Source organism: Beta vulgaris, chromosome 6, assembly GCF_026745355.1.
Source record: "Beta vulgaris subsp. vulgaris cultivar EL10 chromosome 6, EL10.2, whole genome shotgun sequence".
NCBI lineage: Eukaryota > Viridiplantae > Streptophyta > Magnoliopsida > Caryophyllales > Amaranthaceae > Beta > Beta vulgaris.
The window spans coordinates 68,357,196-68,380,010 of NC_079207.1; the positions used below are offsets into that span (position 1 = coordinate 68,357,196).

The window sequence follows — 22,815 nt, forward strand, 5'->3', positions numbered from 1 at the left end:
TAACTTTAATTTCATCTTGCTAATTATATCTAGCTTAATTCGAATATCACAAATACGACATTTTGGGGTGCTGCGTGCATAGGCGCTCAATGCAACAATTAGTTATATAGAAGTGTCGCAACAACTCAACAAGCAAGGAAAATATAGAAAAAAGGGTGAAGAGAATTCCAAGTTCAAGGCCTAGGTTTCCATCAATAGCTCAAAATATTTAAGTTCAGCACAAGCCTTCGAATCTGTTATTTACTTGGGTTAATGGCTAGGCCCAATACATGTCCATCAAAAGCAATGTTACTTTGTGCATGATTTATTCTTCCCACTTAAGTTTTCATACTCTCCAACAAGACTTCATTTACTTGAAATTATTTTTGCTTATTATCTAGAAAAAAAGGTTAAGAAAAGTTTAGAAATAATAAAAGTTTAGATTAAAAAAAAAGGCTAAGAAGAAAAGCTAAGGAAAGTTAAGAAAACTTAAGAGAGAATAAGAAAAGTTCATAAGAAATAAAACAAAACATTCAGAAAAAATTAAGAAAAAATAAATTGAAAAGAATATTGCTACTTATTGATATCTTCAATTACGAATTGTTCCTTCCATTATTTTTTTATCGTATAGACTTTGTACCTTGTGGTAAAAATTTGAAATAAGAATAATTAATATTTGGCTCGATTTTGAGACGGTTCCATTTTGCATCGAGTATGCTTCTGGTCTATTTCATTTATGTCTATTCTATTTCGGATCGTCAAAATCAGAGGCTCGGTCATTGGGGTCCAGGTCTATTTTGCCAAGTCTAGTATCCTCCATTCAATAAAGAACCCTTGAGGATATTTTATGAATCATTATCGAATAACAAAAAAATATTAATTATTAACTTTTTGAACCTTATTGAAATTTATTAGATCTGATTTAAACTGATTGGAATCCTTATTGAACTTAATTGGACCTGATGTTTTATGATGCGATCCTCCCTGAAACATCTCCTTTCTCTAATCCCCCAACCCTAACCCTAAAAAAACCCCTTGCCGCCTACCTTTTTACGCTCGTCGGTGGCTGACCTATCAGCCTCATCTCCGGCGAGCCTAATCCCGTTGCTTTTTATTCTCAGGGTCAGTCTTAGAGTCTCCCTTCCCCCATCTTGTGTTTCGTGTTTGAGTTATATGGTTTGTGTTTCACTACCGCCTGAGCAGTTAGTGGGTGCTTCACTATCACCTGGAAGCCAGTACCGGTGCCGAGTGGAAGAAAGTGGCATCGTCTGACAGGAAACGAAGCAGAATGTTGTTTGGTGCGTCGGAAATAGTTGTCGGTTCAGGTTGTCTTTGTTTGTTTTTTAGTCTTTTTTCAATAAGTCCCATCTTTGTGATCTGATGGCTTTTGTGTGTTAGTACCTCCTCCTTGGTGGGTTTGTTAGTTTTAGTTTTGGGTGTGTTTGTTGTGTCTAATTCCAGGAATGATGTTCTCGAGAACCAGTCATGTATTCTCAATCCGAAGACTACACCAAATGGATCTCTAATGAGGTGGATGTATTAAAGACATCTAATTACAGAATATCGAAGGAATTCTTTATTGGAGCTATGTCTAGCTAGGGTCCATAATTCTTATATTATTTTTCGAGTTTATGTATGGGTTGATTGTACCCCAATTCAAAATAATTGGATCTGATTTAAATTTATTTTATGAAAAAAAAAAAAACATTGTTATACAAGTAATACATTTATGATTTATGTATTTTTTTCCAAGGTCAAAGACCCCATAGGATCCCAAATGAGTCGGCTAAAAAAAGGGCCCCACATTTCCCCATCAAAAACATAACGGCTCTTTTTCCTAAGCTCTCACTGCTCACACCCTCGGCGCCCTCCATTGCTGTCCAACAACATGCTTAAAATTACAAGCTTCAACATCTCAATTCATCCCACTTATTAATTTACTCACTCCACAACAAAAATAACCGTTAAAATTCCACAACTCATTCTCTCTTCTCAAATCTTCATCTTCTTCTCCACCTTCTGTAAGTCAGTAAGTCAGAGGAGAGAGAAAATGTCAGTTGCATATGCAGTCAGAACCCATTACAGGAAACTCATCAAGTTAGGTTCTATTTTCCGACGAGATTTCAACTCTTCCAAATGGTTTCACTTTCTCTCTCTTTTCTTTTCTTTTCTCCCCAATTTCGGTGCAATTCAGCTGTTTTTCGTTTTAATTTTGTTGGGTTTCTGTTTGTTTTGTTTGTTTGTGAATAATTGTAGCAAGACATGGGCGCGTATGACTATAGCTAGAATAAAGTTGTTGCGAAACAAGAGAGAGACGGTTGTGCGGCAGATGAGACGAGATGTTGCGTTGCTTCTTCAATCGGGTCAAGATGCCACTGCTCGTATTCGGGTATTTGTTCTTCTTTTGATTTCATGCTTAATTTTTTGAGAGAGATGTTTTGTTATGAATTAGAACTTTTCTAATTTGATGGTTTTGGTCATTTTTGTGGTTTTAATTGAGTTGTATGGTTTAATGGATTAGAATAGAGTAGTAAAATGAGGCTTTTAGGTTATCATTGGTGTAATATGATCGAGAATAGAAATGTTTTGGGAGAAATTGGCTAAATTTAGATTTCAATTGCATGCTGAGATCATTGTGTCTTATCTACAAACGTGTGTTTGCTTTGAATTTGATATGGGATGTAGTTATCTACGTTAGAGATATAAGAAGGATTTTCCTAGTTTATAAGAGTTTACCAACTACATTAAGTATAAGGCCTCTTGGGAAGGAGCCCATAAACAAATCCGTGCGAATTTGGCCCAAAGCAGACAATCTCATACTAATAGTGAAGTTGTAGGTGGACTCGTGGGCCCTACAATCTAAGGTTCGTAGGAGATTGCCGTAATTTGAATTTGATGATCAAGAAAGGATAAACTCCTAACTCGGTTGCTGAAATTTGTCTATGATATTTTAGAATTAAGTTTCACATGTTCTTAGGGAGGGGAATGGTTTAGGCGTTTAGCCCACTTAATGACTGAGTTTGACATTGGTATTGTTTATGAGCTTGTAAGGTTGGAAGGAGTTTCCTGTCTTTGCTTATGATATAGCAAGTTTGGATGAGCTTCTTTGCATGTTCCCATTTGTGTTTTGGTCATGAGAAAAGAAAGTTTATACTCCCTCTGTTCATAAAACATTGCTCGAGGATGTTGTAACAATCAACATATGGTTAGGTAGAGTTGATGAGGAAGTTAAGTGGTGGGATCATATATATCTGATATTCTGTTGTTTGTGGAGTGTTAGGAGTTAGGACCGTATGACTATAAGTGGAATGTGGAAATCTTTTAGGGACAACCATACAAGAATAATGGGGCAACCTTTTAGGGACCCTTTCTTCTAATGAACCAAACAACTTGGTAAATTTTTTTCTTTTTTTTTTTTTGGGGGGGGGGGGGGGTTGTAATTTGCTTGATTCCATTGCTTTCCCTCGTAATTATGTGAAATGCAAGTGAGAAATGGCACTAAATTGAAATGTCAGTTGATCATTCTATCTCTTCTCATTGTATATGCGGTACTAGAACTTGGTGACGGGTCTAACTTGGTCTCGTCTTTCATATATCAGGCTAGTTGACTCTTGAAAATTTGAGCTCATATTCCGCTCTTATTATGTGCGTTCTATATTGCCTTCGCAGGCCAACAAAAACTCAATTTGGTTATTTTGGTACTTGTTTGGTGCAGCAACTATAGTTTTTTTTTTGGTTTTGAGGCTTCAAGGCTCATATGTTATAAGTTTGATGAAATTGCTCTCATGCTTATACTAGTCTGGTACTCTTATTATTAGCAGCAGAATAGCTAGGCTCTTCTTTTACTGGTATGTAGAAACTTGATATTAGCTTTTTAGAAATAGTAAAAACTGCGAGGATACCAAATATTGAATACATTCACCCAAGTCCCATCCTGTTACTCATTAATATCTTAGTAGATTCACAAAACCTCTGTCACGTATAACTTGTAAGGACTAAGGAAATACATTAGTGGATGAAGTGAAGAAAGACATTGTTGTGGAAGCAAGTGAGAGGGAAAATGCTCGTACATTTTCTGAAGGAAATTCATTTGACAAATTTCAATTCAGTTCTCAATTACTTTCCTTTCAATATGCAAAATTTTAACTGAAAGGAATAAAATTTCGTTCCTGTTACTCTCAACAGAGTATCTATTATGTAGAGTCTCTCTCTTAATCATTCAATAAAATCTTGGTAATGCAGTTTTCCTCTCTTCTATCTTTTCCTCCGTTCAATTCCTTTCCTCTAAGCGAAACAAGCTTTCTTATAGAGCTCTTCTTCCTTCCAACCAGACTAAGATTTATTTTTTGAGGGTGAGAAAGTCAACTTCCAACGTCTGTCCACTTGCTGTGCGGTCTGGAATATGTTCCAAAGTATATGGTAAAACAAATAAGATGGTATTATGTGGGACCACGGAACGTGGAAGTGCTAGACGACCTGGGAGAATTATAAGGAAACTTCTCATATGCATGGGTGATTTTGCAACATAGGCTTGTCCTGAGACCAAAAGGCTGGCAGAGACAACTTGCTGTAGTCTTGACTTTTTGTGCCTTGATGACTAAACGAGCGCCCCATGAGATACATTGCATGGTTTAGTGCCTTTATTTGTTGTTTTCTTGTTTTTTTTTGTGGGTATTTATTTCATCTAGAGCATAAAGATCATGACATACATTGGGTGTTAACAATGAAGATTTTGTGGCACCGTAATGGGACTTTTGGAATTATGATAGTTATCTGTAGACACTGCTGTTGTTCTACCCATATGTTTACTTGTTTTCTGCTGCAGATGTTCTAGTATTGGAAGTTTTTGGTGTTAGACTGATATATTTGTAGGAGGGATTGTAATTTGGTGTGTAGGATAGGTAACTTGCAAGAAATATCACTTGGCACTCAATGGGACTCAAGGGAGCTGTCTAGTGTCCTGTAGAAGATGGCATTATAACTATCCATATACTTTATTAGAGATACTTGTGCAAGGGAATCAACATTTCTTGAATATCTTTTCCTTGACACCAACTTTACAATCGCGACCTAGGGCTGGGGAAAACTGACCCAACCTGTTTACCGAACACGAATCCGACCCGAAATAAGCGGGTTTGGGTTGAGGATTTTGACCCAATTAAATAAATAGGTCTACCTGATTTTACCGTTTATTTAAACGGGTTAGGTTAAGGTTGAATTTTTGAACCCGAAAATAACCTGATAAGACCCATTAAATAAATTTATATAAGAAAATGATATTTAAAATGGGAAAATTGCTCACAAAAATTTCATAAAAACTAAAGATCTATTATAAATAATTTATTGAATCATATTCTGATTTTAAGTATAGCTTTTGTACACATATACACTTAGTATTATAAATATTATAAATATTTTAAAAAAAAACTATAATAGATAAATGGTTTAAACGGGTTAAGTGGGTGACCCATTTAATAAGCAGGTCGGGTTAGGGTTGAGCTTTTCGACCCGTCTAATAAACGGGTTAGGTTTGGGTTGATAGAATTTCAACCCGTTTAGCATTAACCCGAACCTGAACCCAACCCGACCTGATCTGTTAACCAGCCCTATCGCGACCAACCTGATCTCAAAAGGATTCACTTATTCTAGGACTCCGTGACTGCACTTCTACCTTCTATTAATTATCTTGTATCCTTGTGGTTGCACGGAGTTGCTGAAAACTTTATTGTTTCAAGAGGATTATTATTTTAAGTGTATCTCAAGTGTCTGAAGGTGTCTTCTGATATATATTGTGTAGGTTGAACATGTAATAAGGGAGCAGAATATTATGGCTGCAAATGAGATTCTCGAGCTCTTTTGTGAAAGAATAGTTACAAGGCTTTCTATAATCTCAAAGCAGAGGTGTGTTCTTTTCCCTAGATTTTCTCACATGATTAAAATATAAAATTTTCAATTAACTCTTCTAATTTTATTTGCAGGACCTGCCCTAATGATCTGAAGGAAGCCATCTCTAGTTTAATATTTGCAGGACCTAGATGCTCTGACATTCCAGAACTTCTGGCAATACGAGACATTTTCCAGAAGAAATATGGAAAAGAATTTGTATCAGCAGCTACTGAGCTACGTCCTGATAGCGGTGTAAATCGCTTGGTATGTAATCTCTTACTTGTGGAAAAATGTCTATTGAGTTTATGCCATGTATTTTCATTAAGCAAGCAAAATCTGCATCTTTTAATAGATTGTTTTTTTTTTTTTTCGCATCATGCGCTTCGTTTTATTACAATTAGGGTGTATTTGCTATCTTTTCCATCAAAATTGTCACTAAATTATGTTATACTGATTTGTATTGATGTTCTGCGAATTGTTTTTGATCTTGTTTTAGTTTTAGTTGACGAATATAGATGGTTTAAATTTTCATAATTTAAATTCTCCCTTCAGCAAATAGAAGCCTAAACTGTTTTTCCGATTATTGAAATAAAGTGAAATACTTCCTCCGTTTTTTTTAGATGTTACACTTTTCAAATCACGGACTCCTAGGTAATTTTTGGAGAGGAGAGAGATAGAGAGAATGAAAAACAAAAGGGTCCCATGTGAACATGTGATAGGAGAGAGATAGAGAGAAGTTATTACCCAAAATAAAAGTGTAACATCTAATTTAAAATTTCCTAAAATAGAAAGTGTAACATCTAAAAAAAACGGAGGAAGTACCATAATCCCTACTTCAGTTAAGCTGATGTCTTAAAGTTATGTGTTATTTGCAGCTAATTGAAAAGCTCTCTGCCCTCAATCCTAAGGGGGAAGTGAAGCTCAAGGTCATGAAGGAAATAGCAAAGGAGTACCAGGTTGAATGGGATACAGCCGAGACAGAGTCAGAGCTTCTCAAGCCTCCAGAAGAGCGCATTGTATGTTTTTCTTTGTTTTCCACGCATCGATTTTTGCCCTTTTGATACAAATTGACGTATGATAAAATGCTTCTATATACAGACAGCTGGATCATAGGTTGGTGTTTTCTTCTACAGGCTAATTTTTGTACTAAGCTAAGTCACCATACTATAATGTAGCTAAACACGTGAAAACCAGTTCAAACATCTGAATTTGAAAAGGAAATCGTAGACTAGGATAAATATTAATAGAGACTCAAGATGAGAGCACTTGCTTCTCAGAGTTGTTCAACAGCTCAACACGTGAAAAAACCAATTTAAACATCTCAATGAAAAGGAACTCATAAACTATATGAGCCTTTTCTGTAGAGTGTGTGGGAGAGGATGAGACCCAAAAGACTTAAAACTACATGAGCCTTTTTTGTGGAGTGTGGTAGAGAATGAGATGCCCTCTCATAAACATACTTCTTCTAGAGGTTAATGTTTGTACTGAGCTAAGTTACCACACTAAAACAGTAAACTGTGGGATAAATATTAATAGAGACTCAAGATGAGAGCTCTTGCTTCTCAGAGTTGTTCAACAGCTTATACGTGAAAAAACCAATTTAAACATCTCAATGAAAAGGAACTCATAAACTATATGAGCCTTTTCTGTAGTGTGTGTGGGAGAGGACGAGACCCAAAAGACTTAAAACTACATGAGCCTTTTTTGTGGAGTGTGGTAGAGGATGAGATTCCCTCTCAAGAACATACTTCTTGGCCATCCATGTTTGGAACATACTTTTGCTCAACTTCAAAGCTCTTGGCTCCTATGTGATTAGTAAATGGATAAATTTACTTATTAATTACTATCAAGAATAAGGAAGTACTTATTTCGAACTGGAACTTCATCAAAAGGTGTACACAACCTTAAAATCAAGTCAGCAAATCTTGTTTCGCCAGAAGCTAATTAGCAGCTATATACTCTTTCTCAAATTGTGTCTCATAAATTTGTGGTCCCTTGCTGATTAGGAAGCACCACGGACATTTGTCAGTGCTGGAAGTCTACCTTTGAATCCCGGAGCAGCACCTCTCTCTTCTGAAGCTCAGAAGCCTGCAATCAGGTCCAGAAGCTTCCAACTTAACACTTATCAATGTTTGTCTAATCTGAAAGTTTAACCATCAATATCTTAATTCCTCTTTCTCGCTTTCACTCAGGCTCTCAGGTGGAGGTGTTAATGGGATGGGCTGTAACAATTTTCAAGATGCAGCGTCAGCAGCAAAAGCAGCTGCAGATTCTGCAAAGAGTGCCATTGCTGCTGCCCAAGCTGCTGCTCAACTGGCTCAAACAGCATCTTATGATTGCAGTCACAACACCGTGAAAGATTCCTATGCTATCAACACAAGAAACAATCAATCTCCACATGATCATGTGAATCATGATGATAATTTGGGAATCAATGGGAGGTGCAGGTCTCATAGTTTGGAGGCAGGAAATAATCGCTTTGGCAAGGCTGATGAAGACCTGAATGATATGGATGATACGGGGTTTAATGTAAGACGGCATAGCTATAACGTTCGTGGTGCACATACAGATATTAGATTTGATGAGTCGGACTTTGAGGAAGATACTGACATGGAAGAACAGCCTCCAAATGGCATGTCGCAACCAGCAACAAAGGTTAATCCTGGCAATGCTTCTTCTGTTCATCCGAAATTGCCAGATTATGATAGCATCCCTGCTCGTTTTGAAGCACTCAAGTACCGCAAAACATGAAAACAATCGCATGTGGTCAGCTAGGCTGGTTCTATTCGAAACATTCGTTTTTCTTATTGCTTCCCTTTTTGGTTACATAGTACTTAGTAGTATATAGCTTTATTATGTGGTGTACGGAAGTGGATTGCTATGTTTAGTTTATTGTATTTTGTAGATGATGCGTGTTTAGTTTATTATACATTCTAGATGGTAAGTATATTATCGTTTGTTTATGAGAATAATAGAAAAAATAGATACGAAAAAATAGATACATATTTTATTTTATTTTGATACGAAAGCAACGTTTCCAATTAAAATTTCAAAGTAGTCATATTACAAACCGAGTTTGAATCACTTATACAGTAACTAGGGGGATGGGTATTCCTAGTTACATTACATTCTAAAGAACTTTTCCTACATTCCTTAGCCATCTTGTCCGCCAACTTGTTTTTTGGTCGAGGAATGTGCATTAAGCTAACCGTCTCCATTGCTCTAGCTAGATCCCTGCAATTACAGATAATAGCAGAAGATATATTGGGCTCACCATCACATTGGTTAAGCAAGTCAATAGCATTTACACAATCCGAGAAGATCACAAGGTTTTTGATGTATTCCCTACTAGCCACAAACAATGCTTTTTTGATGCTACATAATTCTGCCAGCAGCACGTCTCTAACAATCACTCTCCGCTCAAAGCCCACCACCCACTCATAATTTTCCGTTACAAGGATGTCTGCAAGACCCGAAGGATTTGTATGATCGACGAACGAAGCATCTACAAAACACGCAAAGAAACCCCAGGGATAATAGAAGAATATATTATTGGAATGAGGATTCGAATTAGAAACAATCCCTTAAAATCGAAGGTGGTATTCCACTAAGCTACCACCTTCTATATAATTGCAAGCTAGTCCTTATTTTCAACCATTTATAATGCTCGTAATAATAATAAAAAAACTTTCCAAAACATCCTTTATAATTTTATGGGAACTACAAACACATCACACATGTCAATTTCCCAAAATTTGCACACCAATTTATGCAGCTTTCCATTGAGTTTTGTTTTGCCTCCTAAACCAGTAAACCCTCTACTCTCGAGCATTGAAAAGACCAAAATGTGCCCCTAAATTATCTCTAAAAATTGATCTCATTACTCCATTATCATAAGTACTACAGTAGTACAGTACTTCATTTTCAAGGGTATTAATTTATATTGGTTCATTTGCCCCCAATTATTCATGGTGTCTTTCATTTGTGCTTGAGGTAAATTACAGCATTTTTTACCCTGTTTTTTTGTTCCTTTACTGGTATGCATTTTCTTTTCCACTATAAGGTTGATTTAGTTATGTGGGTATGTAATTATTATTGATTTGTTTAAGTGAAATTTCTAAATGGTCATATTTTAAGGGTTAATTAAATGGGTTTATCTTTATTGTTGTTGTTTTCTCCTCAACTTTCCATCAGCTTCTACTGTTTTATACTTGAGTTACAGGACAACTTTATATTATAGTAGCTTGAACTTGGATTTCATGAAGATGAGAGCTAATGTATGCAAATTTAATGGAACATCAGTTTATAATAACTGGGTAATAGACCTAGCAGCCCTTAATTCAATATATATGCGTTTCGACGTACTCCCTCTGTTTTTTTTATCTTTCTTATTTAGAATCTTGACACTATTCATATTTAGAGAGAATCTTCTCAATTTTTTTCATTTTATAAGAAAAAATATAGTCCGGTGCGGTCTTGTTTGATTCGTCTTAATTAGTATATATTATTAATATTCCATCGTTATAATTTTTACTAATATATAATGAAAGATGTTTAAGTTCAAAAATGTGCATTGGGAGGTGTGCATAAGAAAATGAGAAAGATAAAAAAAAGAGAAAAAAGAGGGAGTATAATTTAAAGAATTTGAATTGAATTAGTTTCTAAATAATCAAAGATATTTCTATGGTGAATTTATTGTTCCCTTTGTAAGTGGCACTAGGAGTTTTTTTTTTTCGTTCCTTTTTTTGAGTGAAAGTGGCACTAGGAGGTTCAATCGAGGGGAAATGGAACAGATTGAGTATAGTCAACATTCAACAACAACAACAACAACAACAACAAAGCCTTAGTCCCAAATGATTTGGGATCGGCTAACATGAACCGTCGTAACTCGTAAGAAATCATTGCCGTGACAAATGAAACAATAAAGTTAAAGGAAAAAAGAGCTTAAAGAAAGAAAAATGAGACAGTGAAAGTGAGAGGAGAAAGACAAGAGAAACCTAAGGAACGGAAAATCTGGGGATATATAAAAAATAGTAATAAATACTCTATCCGTATAAACGAAATAATACTCATTTTAGGCCATAACAGAATAATTAAAATGTTAATTTATTTGACATTTACTTCTCTATATCTCTCAACATGGGCCCCTCTTTTTATTTCTCTCGATGTATCTCCACCCACCACCCTCTACATGTCATTACTCATTGATACATATGAAAAGATTTGAGAAAACTCTAAAAGGAAATTTGATCATAAATTAATCAAACTATTATAATGAAACTAATGTCAATCTAAAGCATTAGTTTAACAACAATTAATTAATTAATTCTACTTAGGCAGATTCTTATGTTTTATTTAAACTATTTCATGTCTCAGTTTAGTTTGTTCATAAATCGTTGCACGCAGCAGATATAGTGAAGCATGAACAAGAACAATAGCAGCAAGGACACGAGGTCTCACAATACTGTGTTTTAACTTGATTCCATTGTAATAGATCAAATGTAAATTCAAATATAAGTTCCTTTTTTATACCCCATGACGTCTTACCGAGTTATTCATCTTTGACAAGTCACAAGGCTTACCTCTAAGCCTTAAATTGTGTGTCTGTCCTCTAAGCCAACTTAGTTCCGCATTTACTTCAGCATGCTTGGATTGGGGAATGCGGATAATGAATTTAGGGCGTAATAATGAAGACAAAATTAAGAGAGTATAGATGAGTATATAGACCGTGTTAAATTGGACAAGGTAGTGATAATGCGAGGAAGAGGGAGGCTAAAGGAAGTTGTTACCCTCATTTTGGGGTAATGCATTATCCTAGGGGGTGGTGGGTATCTATTACACTCCTTACACAATCACTGCCTCATCCTATCTGCCAGACTACCACCACCTCTGTGCACCCTCACTTGCTTTATGATTTTTTTCCTATTACCTTTGATCTAAGCATGCCCTTGGCCCCTTAGTGTGTTCTTAATTGTTCGAGTCAACTCCAGCCTCCAGGTATCCTATCAACGCTAAGAGATTATAATCAGTTTACATGATTGCTTCTCCAATTAGCATAATGGTACAAACCTAACCTAACACCTCATATAAAATGGAACATCCTCTTTTCATGTTGTAGTAAGGGGCCTTAATGACATGAATACAAAATGCTGTGTAACGGAAATGCTTGGACTCCAAAATATTTAGTCATACAAGCTTGTGCTCTACATGAATTTCTCTAGGTGACAAGATTTATCCATGCCCCTAAACCCTTATCTTGAAAGATAGTATTTAAATAATATTGCTTGAATTGAATAAAACTCATCCTAGCAACCACCACATAAACCAAGTAGTGTGCACCTAAAGTTTTATCATAAAGAAAATACATTTGCTAGATAAATATTCTTTTCACAAAAGACAATGCTAAACTCCTACAAATGAAATACTAGCATTATGACCTACACAATGAATCTTCATCATGCAGGACTTTTAAACAAATTTATCCTAGCTAATTTCAACTAGAATGCTATGTAGGTCCACTATGATGCATGACTCAACATAAAACTACAGTGCACTGCAAAATCTAGTTCACTCCGTGTCAATATATTCATTTAGTTCCACCTGCAATACACACAGGTTCCTTCCAAACCATTACATCAAATTCCTTGCTTTTAGTTTGCCCATTTCTTACATGGAATTTATGTCAGCATCTGCCCAAGTTTATGTCAGCAGCCACCATCCATCAGCCTCATATCGCACCATTATAACTTTTTGTTCCATGCTCACACGTTCCATCATATCAACATTGCTCATGTTCACTAATTCTAAGGTGCACATATGAATACACAAGTTTGCTTGATAACTACAATTGTTTGCGGTCATCAAAACATTACATTACTCAACACCCTCTTGTTCAATGCACGTGCAAGTTTATTCCATTCGATTAGGTGGAATAAGCCTTGTAGCATTTGTTCCCATGTGAGTATATGTGCCATGAAATTGGAACGGAATAAGGTCAATGTTTTGGTAGTTAGTGTAGAGTTTGTTACCAACTAATTTTTATGGGATAAAATTGCCTTCATGCCGTCTACTTGGTTCCGTACTTCCCTTCCTTGGGGGTCAATTTCAAGGCTGTTCTTGTCTCATGTACATAGTGGCTGGCAATATAATTAGTCCTGTAGAAATTAAAAACTCTGTCCTATGCTCTATTATCTTTCCCCTTGTTGAAAACCTGTCAGTTTCATATGACAGTTTACTCTCTAGTCTCTAAGAGTCATGCAGATTTTGACCAGACTCTTAATTGGATTGTAAGATTCTTCAATGTTATTGCTGTTGGTTGTCTTAGATGACAAAATGTCAAATATATTGTCTAGCAGTAGCCGATTAGAGAGTTTTTCTTGGTTACATTTTGTTGCTAGTAGGGCTTACATTTGGGATGATGTGTTACATCATGCTGCTTCAGCTTGCAGTTCCTCATTATGTAGGAGACATCTCCCAGTATACTAGAAACAGAGACATATCCTTACTCTTGGGCTACTTCACTTATAAGATGGCCTTATGGCATATATATGATGGGAAATCAAGTATTTGCTTTGAGTAAGCTGTGGTACAATCTTATTGAACTATTTATCTAGTAAGAACATAACTTTTATGCATTAAAGAGCTGAGAAGTGTGCTTGTAGAGATCTTGTCGGGAAGCCATCAAACTTAGCCACCTCAAAGATTAGCATCAAGTTTTGGACATGCTTTCGTTATTTTCTATCACTTGTTTGCAAGACTTTTCCTTTTATGAGATATGCACCTCTATAGCTGTGATGAATTCATCATGGTTCAACCGTTCAAGTGCATGGCAACAAATCCTTTTTCTTCCCCTGATATTTCTACTTCCATCTGATGTTGCTCTTTTTTAAGAACGAAGAAAAGAGAGGCTCCTTAGCAATGTGTTTGGATAAGAGGATTTTGGGGATAAAGGAAGGGAAGGGAGAATGATCAATCAATTTATTTTAGTTTGATGGACGAAGAGATGGGGACAAAAACAAGAGGATCCAAATAGCAAACCAAAATCCTTCAAGAATTGTTATAATTCTTAGGGAAAACACAAACCCCTTCTCCCTTCTCCCTTCTCCTTCCTTCACCTACCTTCTGTTTCCTTAGCATCCCTTGAGTCCCTTCCCCTAACATTCTCTTTAAGCACACCATAATCTACTATCAGCACGTGTCTTTCGATTTTGGGCTATCTGAAATATACTCATCTAGTAAAAGTGGAATAAACATAATTGATGTGCAAGAATGAAACTAGTTCAAAGAAAATGGATCCATTGATAACTTATCTACCTCACTTTCTGTTTTGCAGCAGATTTATATCTGTTTGTCTATTTGTCTTATTGCAGACTGTATCTTCCTTCAGTTAGCTATTGTCTATTGATAACTTTTTCAGTTTGGTGTTACCACATTGGAAAGGTGAAGGATTAGGCCAAAGCGACGAGTAAATAAAAAGAGGTACCTAAGACTAAGTAAATCATACCTTTCTCGGCCTTTTGGCTAAGATCAAGTGTAGTATCTGTTCTTATCAGTTTAATATCTGATACGTGGGTCATTGACCCACAACGATATTAAATTTATTTTTTAGGGGGTGGATCCACCACAATAGCTTGCTATTGGGATCCTCAAGCGTCGCTCATGCGTTGCACTACTGTACGGGCCTGGCGTACCCCGCTATATCATCATTTAGAATTTTCGTATGTTATTTGGAGCCGTTAGCCTTTAGTGAAGTAATTGGTTGCCATATATGTTAGGAAAATGTCTGTGTAAGAAACCTTTATAAGAATAATAATAGTCAGCCAAGACTATAAATCGGTCATATAGATATTAGTATCTTAGCGCATCAAAATGCAGTGAAGGTTCCAGAGCCGAAATTTGTTTGCAAAATCTGCTCGTCCTGTTTACTTCATAAAGTTGAAGAAATCATGTTTTGGACTATTACCTGAGGCTGGAATGATCAGAAAATACGTAGAGATATGTAAGATTATAAAGCATACCTTTTATTGTTCGTCAGGCTAAGATTAAGTCTAGTAATTGTTCTTATAATTTCAATCTACGTTGCTTCAACTCTTTTCTGTATCTTACGTACCCATGTTGGACTCTTGACAGTTGACACTATGACAAGGGTATTGTATCCTTATTTTCTTACCTATCCTTTGACTTTGACCTTACCATTTGATTTTGACCTTTACTTAAACATATTATTGTAGAAACCTATAAAAATACAAGAAAAGTGACGAGAAATTGTATGATAACTGATATGTGATCCATATTGAGTTTGAGGATAAGAGCTGAATCAAAACAAACAAACAAGTAATTCTAGAATATGTATATTTTAATGGTAGTGTGAATAGAGATGTAAAAGTCTTTAAGAATCAAGATTGTGCTTCATGAATGTTGTGTCCCTGCACCCTGTGTCCAATTCCTACGCAAGTCCGATTATGTACTTGTAGCTTAGCCGGAGTAGCCTAAAGCTTTTTTTGATACTTGGGTCACTGTTCCTCAATGATAATAAATTCTGCAAAATCGAAACTTTCAGCTCGTATAAAATCTTTTAAGAATTATGCAGTTAAAATACACCTTGGCACTTAAATATCACTGGTGGGTTTCTTGCTTGTTTTTGTACACCTGTGTCATTGGATGTTTATGTTGTATCCAGCTATGTTAGTTAGTGGCAGGATCATGAGATCTGATTTTTTTTTTTTTAATTATATTATGAAACTATATTATGGTTAATATCACCCTTTGAATGTGGTGCTTATTCTCAGTGACACCTATTGTCATTTATATGAGTTTCAAAAAGTGGTGTAATACTCATAGCATTTCAGGATTCTCATAAGAACATGACTTTGATGCAATATAGCGTGGACAAATGTGTGTGCAGAGATTTTGGTAGTCCATGTAGAGCATTTCCCTTTTTTACTCTTAAGAAGTTATGAGATGTAACCTCCTTAGAGATCAGTATTTAGTTGTTGACATTTTCTAGTTTTATCTGTTGCCCATATGAAAATGCAAGACATTGTCCAAAAATCATTCCTAGTAATCTTTCAAGAATTGTAGCTTAAAAGTCGATAACATATGGCAAATGGTCTTCTCTTTCACAATTCTCCATGTCTTCCATGCATCTCATGTTGTTGTGTTACTTGAAGAAAGAAGAAAGCGAGCATACTCAAGCTGCTGACCTATCTTTCACTTTTCAGCTATACGAAACACATCTTACTGATATGCAATGGTAATATCAAAACATGATTATTGTGCGAAATTGAGATGTCCAAAGATAAACTTGACGCCATAAAGAACTTTTCAATCACTTTCTGCTTCTGCCTTGCATCAGATATTTTTGCTCAATGTCTATATGACTAATTTTGTAAATTGTAGACTGTCTTTCTTCAGCTTAAGACATATTCTGCTCTTGTTACTCCCACATTGTAAAGTGAAATATAGGTCTCTAATGACCTGATGATAAAATACAAGCATGTGAGACTACATAAGGCATACCTTTCTCGGCCTTTTGGCTAAGATCAAGTGTAGTATCTGTTCTTATCAGTTTAATATCTGATACGTGGGTCATTGACCCACAATGATATTAAATTTATTTTTTAGGGGGAGGATCCACCACAGTAGCTTGCTATTGGGATCCTTGAGCATCGCCCTTGTGTTGCACTATTGCATGGGCTAGGTGCACCCCCATTAGATCATTATTCAGTATATTTGAGACTATCTTATAAGAATTCACAGTTCATGAGGGATTTCTAGAGTCTTGTGCTTTGTAGAGTTTGCACTGTGGACTATGGGGTCTTAATGGATATGTAGTACCTCGTATTGGTAAAAGGATGCTGGTCTGGGATGTAACTGATTTACATAAATAGTTCTGCATTTGTTTCCCATGTAACTAAAAACACTATGTGGCTGCCAGAGTTGCATAAAGTTAAATTTAATCCCTCTCTGGTAGGCAAAGACCGAAGAATTGTCGCACTATTTTGGGAGGTTTGTTTGGAATAGTCACCTCTGTAAATTGTCACTTGGTAAGGATAGGGTAAATAGTCAAATGAGAAAGACTTCTGGGTTTAGCACACCTTGAGATCCTTTGGGCATAAGGTTGCTGGAGACTAACATTATCTGATCATGTTGGAGTCCATTGCAGCTGTACTGTTTCAAGTCATAAATAAGCTAAACTCTGGAAGTTCTACCTTGAAAGTTCGTAAAGGTTCTGCTTTAGTGATTACCCTAGTCCCTATGAGTTGACATTATTCGTGTCTCTTCGGAGACATTTGATAAAATTGGAATGATACAGAGAAGATTAGCATGGACCCTGCACAAGGATGACACACACAACTCGAGACTAGGTCCATATTTTTTTGGCTTTTGAGTTGAATCCTTTTCTTTCAAGTAGCTAAATGCAGAAATCGTATGTGTGTTTATCAAGCAATGGTCTTTCTCAATGCTCAAAATGATGCTTTCTTGTATATGTCGGCTCTTTTTCTTCTGTTCATTGATTTTCATAAGATCTACTTCAGTGTGCAGTGCAGAAAATTCGTTTTGCTGTGTGAAATTTTTCTTAATATGCATGCATGAAATGCTTGACTTTTGCTTGACTAAGTTGTTTCTGACTCTTCCTTTTGCAAAAATGTTGACTGCAGTCTTGACACCTATCATTTGATTACTAGTTTGCAACTGGTTGGGGGAAAGAGGTAATTGTGTTTGCTCCTTGTGTTTTTCATTTCCCATAACCATGTTATATCCCAATCGTTTTTGGTTCTCTTGACTGATGTCTACATCAAAGATGTCATATTTGCTTTACTTTTCTCGCCTCTGCTAGTGCCGCATAGTATTTGTTGTTGTTGTTTAATGGTGACTACATATTCCTTTAGAGCTCCATATACAGGTGGTAATGAGAAAATAAAATAACCTAAGTGCTCAACTTCCCTTGAATATAAATCATATATACTGATGCATTCTACCAATAATATAATATGCATTAGTGCCACATGGAATGTTGTGCAGTTCATATCTCTTTATAAATTATTTGTACCAGTAACGGATGTTTTTTGTATTTCAATTACATCAGAAATATATGCTCCTTCCATTCTATAATAGAGGGCCTATAACATATCCATTATTCTCGTTTCATAATTGAAGTTAGTGATATATAATTCATTATCTAGTGCACATTTACCTTTATATACTTCCCTTATCACCATATCATGCAATGTTTGAGATTGATATTCTTGCTGTTTGACCTTTTTCCTTCAAATGGAGATTCTCTGATCTACGTTTTCTAGCCTTAAGTATTATATACTATGAACTGTGAAGAGGAGGAAGCATGGAAGAATAGCCTTAATTTTCTGTCCCTGCTCTCTCTATCTCCATAGTTCCCTAAACTTCCCTTTTACTTCGTAAATTCTCTTACTTCTCAAACACATGGTAAGGGTACAGAAAGAAATTGGATTGATGCCTATGGAAACTCCCTTTCATAGCAAGTGAGAGATGTTGTCTTATAGACTTCTCATAGACATGGTAAGGCCTGAAAAAAACTTATAAATGGATTAATGGAAGTCCTATAGGAACTCCCTCCAAAAATAAACGTATGCCACTAGATGCAGCGAGCACACGGTATTCTTTAGTAAAAGGCGAAAGAATAGTTCGCTCTGTGCTCACTACATGGCTGCGTGGTGAGACGAGAATCAAACTTTGTAATTTATACCACAAATGCCTAGCGTCAATAATCTTTCTCGCTGATGTGGGACTGTTCTTCTGTTCTGCATTGGACCAAAATCTCCCACGGAAACTAATAGGAGAGCCTGAGGGTTATATTTTCCCTTTTGGATATGGAATGTCCAGGGAGAGAAAGAGGTGGTTCTGCTGAGAGATCTCTACGTCATTTGCTGGTAATAACTTGTATATCATGTTTTTCTGCTGAACAGGAATCCTTTGGGCCATCAGGACTGAGATGTGGTGGAAAATCATATTTCACCTGTCCTGTTGATAGCAAGACTAAAATCATACTTCTTGAATGGCAGGGTTAGTACAATGTGCTATATAATCGCATTATGCATTTAACTATACGGTATGTCAGTATGTGACGAACTTACTCTTTAACATATTACTGAAATTTGATATACCCAATGTGAAGGGTGATAGGTACCGTCTCACTTAATTTAGAATTTGGCAATAGAATTGATCAGGGGTTGCGCGAACGCAGATAGTGGTGTCAATTCAGTTAACCAGTTCAGTTCTGGTTCAAACCAAACAGTTCAGTTGACTTCAGTTCAGTTAATTCAGTTTATTTTTCCAAACTTAATTGATTCAGTTTAAACTTTTTCGGTTTCAGTTTCAATCCATACAGTTAATTCAATTTTCAGTTAAGTTCAGTTCAGTTTACAGTTATCTTTTGGTTTGACCCATGCAGTTTTGGTTTAAACAGTTGGCTTTTTACGGATTACTATCAGTTAAACAGTTATTTTCGGTTCGGATTCAGTTATTTTCATTTTCTTAAGGAAACCCGCATTGACTCGGGTGAAAGTTGATATCGGTTATGACGTGCGTTTCGGGTCTCGCTTCGGGTCGATCCGTTATTCATTGCAGGAAATTCCGATTTAGTTGGACTTTTATCACATAGGTTAAAGTGTTGTTAAACTTGTCGAACACAACAATGGCACCAAGAGACGTATATATATTTGTCTGCGAAATGGCATTTTGAAGTTGCCATATTTTCTGTAAAATTATTTTATTAAAGGTTCAATATTTGGCTGATATTGAAAAATTCAATTTCAAATTCTTCATTATTCTATAGTTTTCCAATGTGTAACTATCAATGATGAATTTGTGATTGGTTGTGGTCAAAGATTAAGATGATGATTGATAATGATGACTTACTTTATAAATCAGTTAATGTAAGTGGTTAAGCATTATAAATCAGTATAATGGAATTTGAAATAAAAAACATCTACTTAAATAATCCAAGTATTTATTAGTGTACATTATGAATGTATCAATGGTAGCCTCTAAGTTGATTTAAGATAACAATGCGATATTTGAGTTAATCGTCTTTATGTGAAATGCATTTTGAAACATAAAACATATGATTGAACTAATCGTACGTAGTTATTAGGTTAGATGGACGATGTATATCAATATAAGTCATTAAGTTGATTCAACATAGCTATATTCTATTTAACCAAGTCATATTTAATTTCAACTAATTTTGAAACTACAAATATCCAATTGAAGTAGAATAATTGTTATCAGACATATGAATAATGAATGTATCATTAATAAGTAACATAAAGCGATGATGAAAATAGTAATAATACAAATAATAGCAACAATAACTATGATGACACTTAGTCAGTTACTCTTAGTCAACTCGTGTGTGCGGTAAATAGCTATGATGACAATGAAAACAATAACAATAATGAACATAAATTATAAGAAGTTACTATCGACTCAATGAAATTCATATAAGTTATATCGTTACACAATAAGTTCACTTAAATAGATATAATCTAACTACTAAATAATTAGGTGACAGACTAATAGTTGTATACGTAACACTATAACTCTATAAGAATTATAGCTTATCCTATAACACGTCAATATAATTATATTGTTATACTATAATTCATGTAAATGACTATAATCAAAACATTAATGACCTTAGAGCTAGAGTAACAACTCAACAAGTAATGAAGTAACAATGATCAACGTTAACCACTTATCACTTAATCGAATATGTCAATATGTCATATGAAAATGATACATAATCAAACACTATGTTAGTAGAGGATGAACATGATCGAATTTCGTTAAGTTAAGGTTCATAATATTGGCATAAATTAATTAATGAAATGATCATAAGATTGATTGTCTTCGACATTAATCAAAAGTCAAAACCATCAAATGAATATGATCATACGATTGATCATCGATGTTATTACACGGTTTTAACAATAATCAAAGCATACTAGAAATCCGTCTATTTCATTATTTAAATAATCACACATTCATGTATTTCATACTTAACACTTAACAATTTATACTTTCACAGTTTCACTGTTTCACATCAATACATCATTATTCATTGAACATCATGATTGGTGATGATCAAGGTGATGATGATTTATAATGGTGAATGCTCATAATTTAGTGATGACGATGATGATTAAAGTCGATAAACCAAACAACTATAATACGAGTATAATGTGACAAAAATCAGTATAGTTGGGCAATCATTAAGCTAAACTCAATATGTATACTATGTAGATAGATGTATTGCATTTCGAGTACATATTAATGTATAGAATAGTGTATAGATCAAAGTATTGAATTTTGAATATAGATTAGTATAAACACAATCTAATACGAATTGATTAGTATATAGAATAGTTAATCTAAGTCAGTAATCATTATGCTAATCGTCTTTAAGTGTAATGCATTTTGAAACTATACTCTATTTAAGTTAAGCATCCAATCTAAGTCGAGCTATGAGCTATCGAGACTCCGGTGGAGTATCATAAAAGGAGTATAACTAAAATTAAGAAACGCAATTCATAACTTTAATAATAATAATAATAATAATAATAATAATAATAATAATAATAATAATAATAACAATAATAATAATAATATTAATAATAATAATAATAGTAGTAGTAGTTATACTATGCTAATTAATAAACGATAGTTATACTTAAGTAATACTAATAGTAATTTTAATAAAGATATTTAAAATTTTAAATTATAATAAAATAATAATAATTGACTAATTATTACAGATTTTAAGTTGTTAAACCAAGACAACAACTACTAAAATGATAAGAATATAAGAATATCAATCCATGTGCTAGGTCATCAATCCATGTACTAGGTCATTCTATTTTTCTATTGGCTAAAGAATGATATCATGGATCATGAATTAGAACCATTGATCTAAGAAGGATTAAAATCTAACCATTAATTGTGTATTGTAACATAAAAGAAGGAGAAAAAGATGGATCCAATCTCATCCGTTGAGGATTTTCATTCAACGGACGAGATTAAAGTTAGAAACCCTAATATTGTTAGATATAAACGAAGTGAGTGTTGTCCCACATCTCTCTCTGCGTTTTTTTTCGATCATTATCTCTTCTCCTCTGCTCTTTGCCATATTTCTCCGGTGCTTGAAAGCATTCACCTGGTCTTATATCTCTCCTCTCTAAACTTACCTATGTTTTCTCTGTCCATCTCAGCCCTTGAATCTTTGTTTTTTATGGCGAAATTGCAAACTTAAGCGAAAAACCAAATCGGATCCAAAGCGAAGAAATCAGACCCAAGTTGATGTTTTTGTCGTGAAAATCTCAAGAATCGAGGTTTTTGAATATAATATACTATGCCTTAGTTTTACATCTGGATTATAAGATAATTCTAGGTCTTATCAGGTTTATGTAGATTTAGAATTTATAAGGTTTTTTGGTAATTTTTATCTTTTATGTTTTAGATCTTGTTTTCAGGAGAACTCTGAATTTCTGTTATTAATTTTACATCTTCTGTAATTTATTGTTATCATGTATTTGTTCATCGTTGTAATACATGTAGAGACTATATGGTGGAAGTTATAAAATATTCCTTCATCTCTTTCTTTGATTTCGTTTGTTTGTAAAGTTTCCAGCCTCAATCTTTCTTTAATTTGTAATTCTGAATTTATATTTCTAATAGTGATATTTGAGAATTTAGTTTTTAGGTGTCGGGTGATAAAAAAACATAAGCTTCAATTTGATTATAATTTTCGAATTTCTTGCTAGGTTGTTGAATTGAAATGAGTTAATGCGTACAACTTGTATAAGTGTATAGCTAATAAAGGAAAGAAAATTAAAAAAAGAGCAATTGCTGGAACATTTTTGGTTTTGTTTTAGTTATATTATCTTGATTTTGAGTAGTATTAGTAAGATATAA

The 22,815-nt window shown here is 34.7% G+C and overlaps 1 protein-coding gene, 1 long non-coding RNA gene and 4 other non-coding genes across 6 annotated transcripts; 5 read left to right on the plus strand and 1 right to left on the minus strand.

The window, feature by feature from the left end:
* The first annotated feature begins 1,778 nt into the window (after window positions 1-1,778).
* Window positions 1,779-8,880, plus strand: LOC104897767 (uncharacterized). The gene is made up of 7 exons (XM_010684716.4): window positions 1,779-2,118; window positions 2,236-2,368; window positions 5,777-5,880; window positions 5,958-6,129; window positions 6,741-6,881; window positions 7,872-7,963; window positions 8,058-8,880. The coding sequence occupies exons 1-7, from the start codon at window positions 2,030-2,032 to the stop codon at window positions 8,614-8,616; spliced, it is 1,290 nt and encodes a 429-aa protein (XP_010683018.2). The 5' UTR covers window positions 1,779-2,029; the 3' UTR covers window positions 8,617-8,880.
* A 656-nt stretch (window positions 8,881-9,536) lies between these two features.
* Window positions 9,537-19,700, plus strand: LOC104897768 (uncharacterized). The gene is made up of 3 exons (XR_007275661.2): window positions 9,537-9,858; window positions 17,526-17,576; window positions 18,810-19,700. It is a non-coding gene; the product is annotated as an uncharacterized LOC104897768 (long non-coding RNA).
* On the plus strand, window positions 14,365-14,560 carry LOC125499274 (U2 spliceosomal RNA). The gene has a single exon (XR_007275989.2). It is a non-coding gene; the product is annotated as a U2 spliceosomal RNA (small nuclear RNA).
* LOC125499277 (U2 spliceosomal RNA) lies at window positions 16,380-16,575 on the plus strand. The gene has a single exon (XR_007275992.1). It is a non-coding gene; the product is annotated as a U2 spliceosomal RNA (small nuclear RNA).
* Window positions 17,141-17,243, plus strand: LOC125499136 (U6 spliceosomal RNA). Its single transcript, XR_007275855.1, has one exon. It is a non-coding gene; the product is annotated as a U6 spliceosomal RNA (small nuclear RNA).
* Window positions 18,437-18,552, minus strand: LOC125499286 (U5 spliceosomal RNA). The gene has a single exon (XR_007276000.1). It is a non-coding gene; the product is annotated as a U5 spliceosomal RNA (small nuclear RNA).
* Window positions 19,701-22,815: the final 3,115 nt, after the last annotated feature.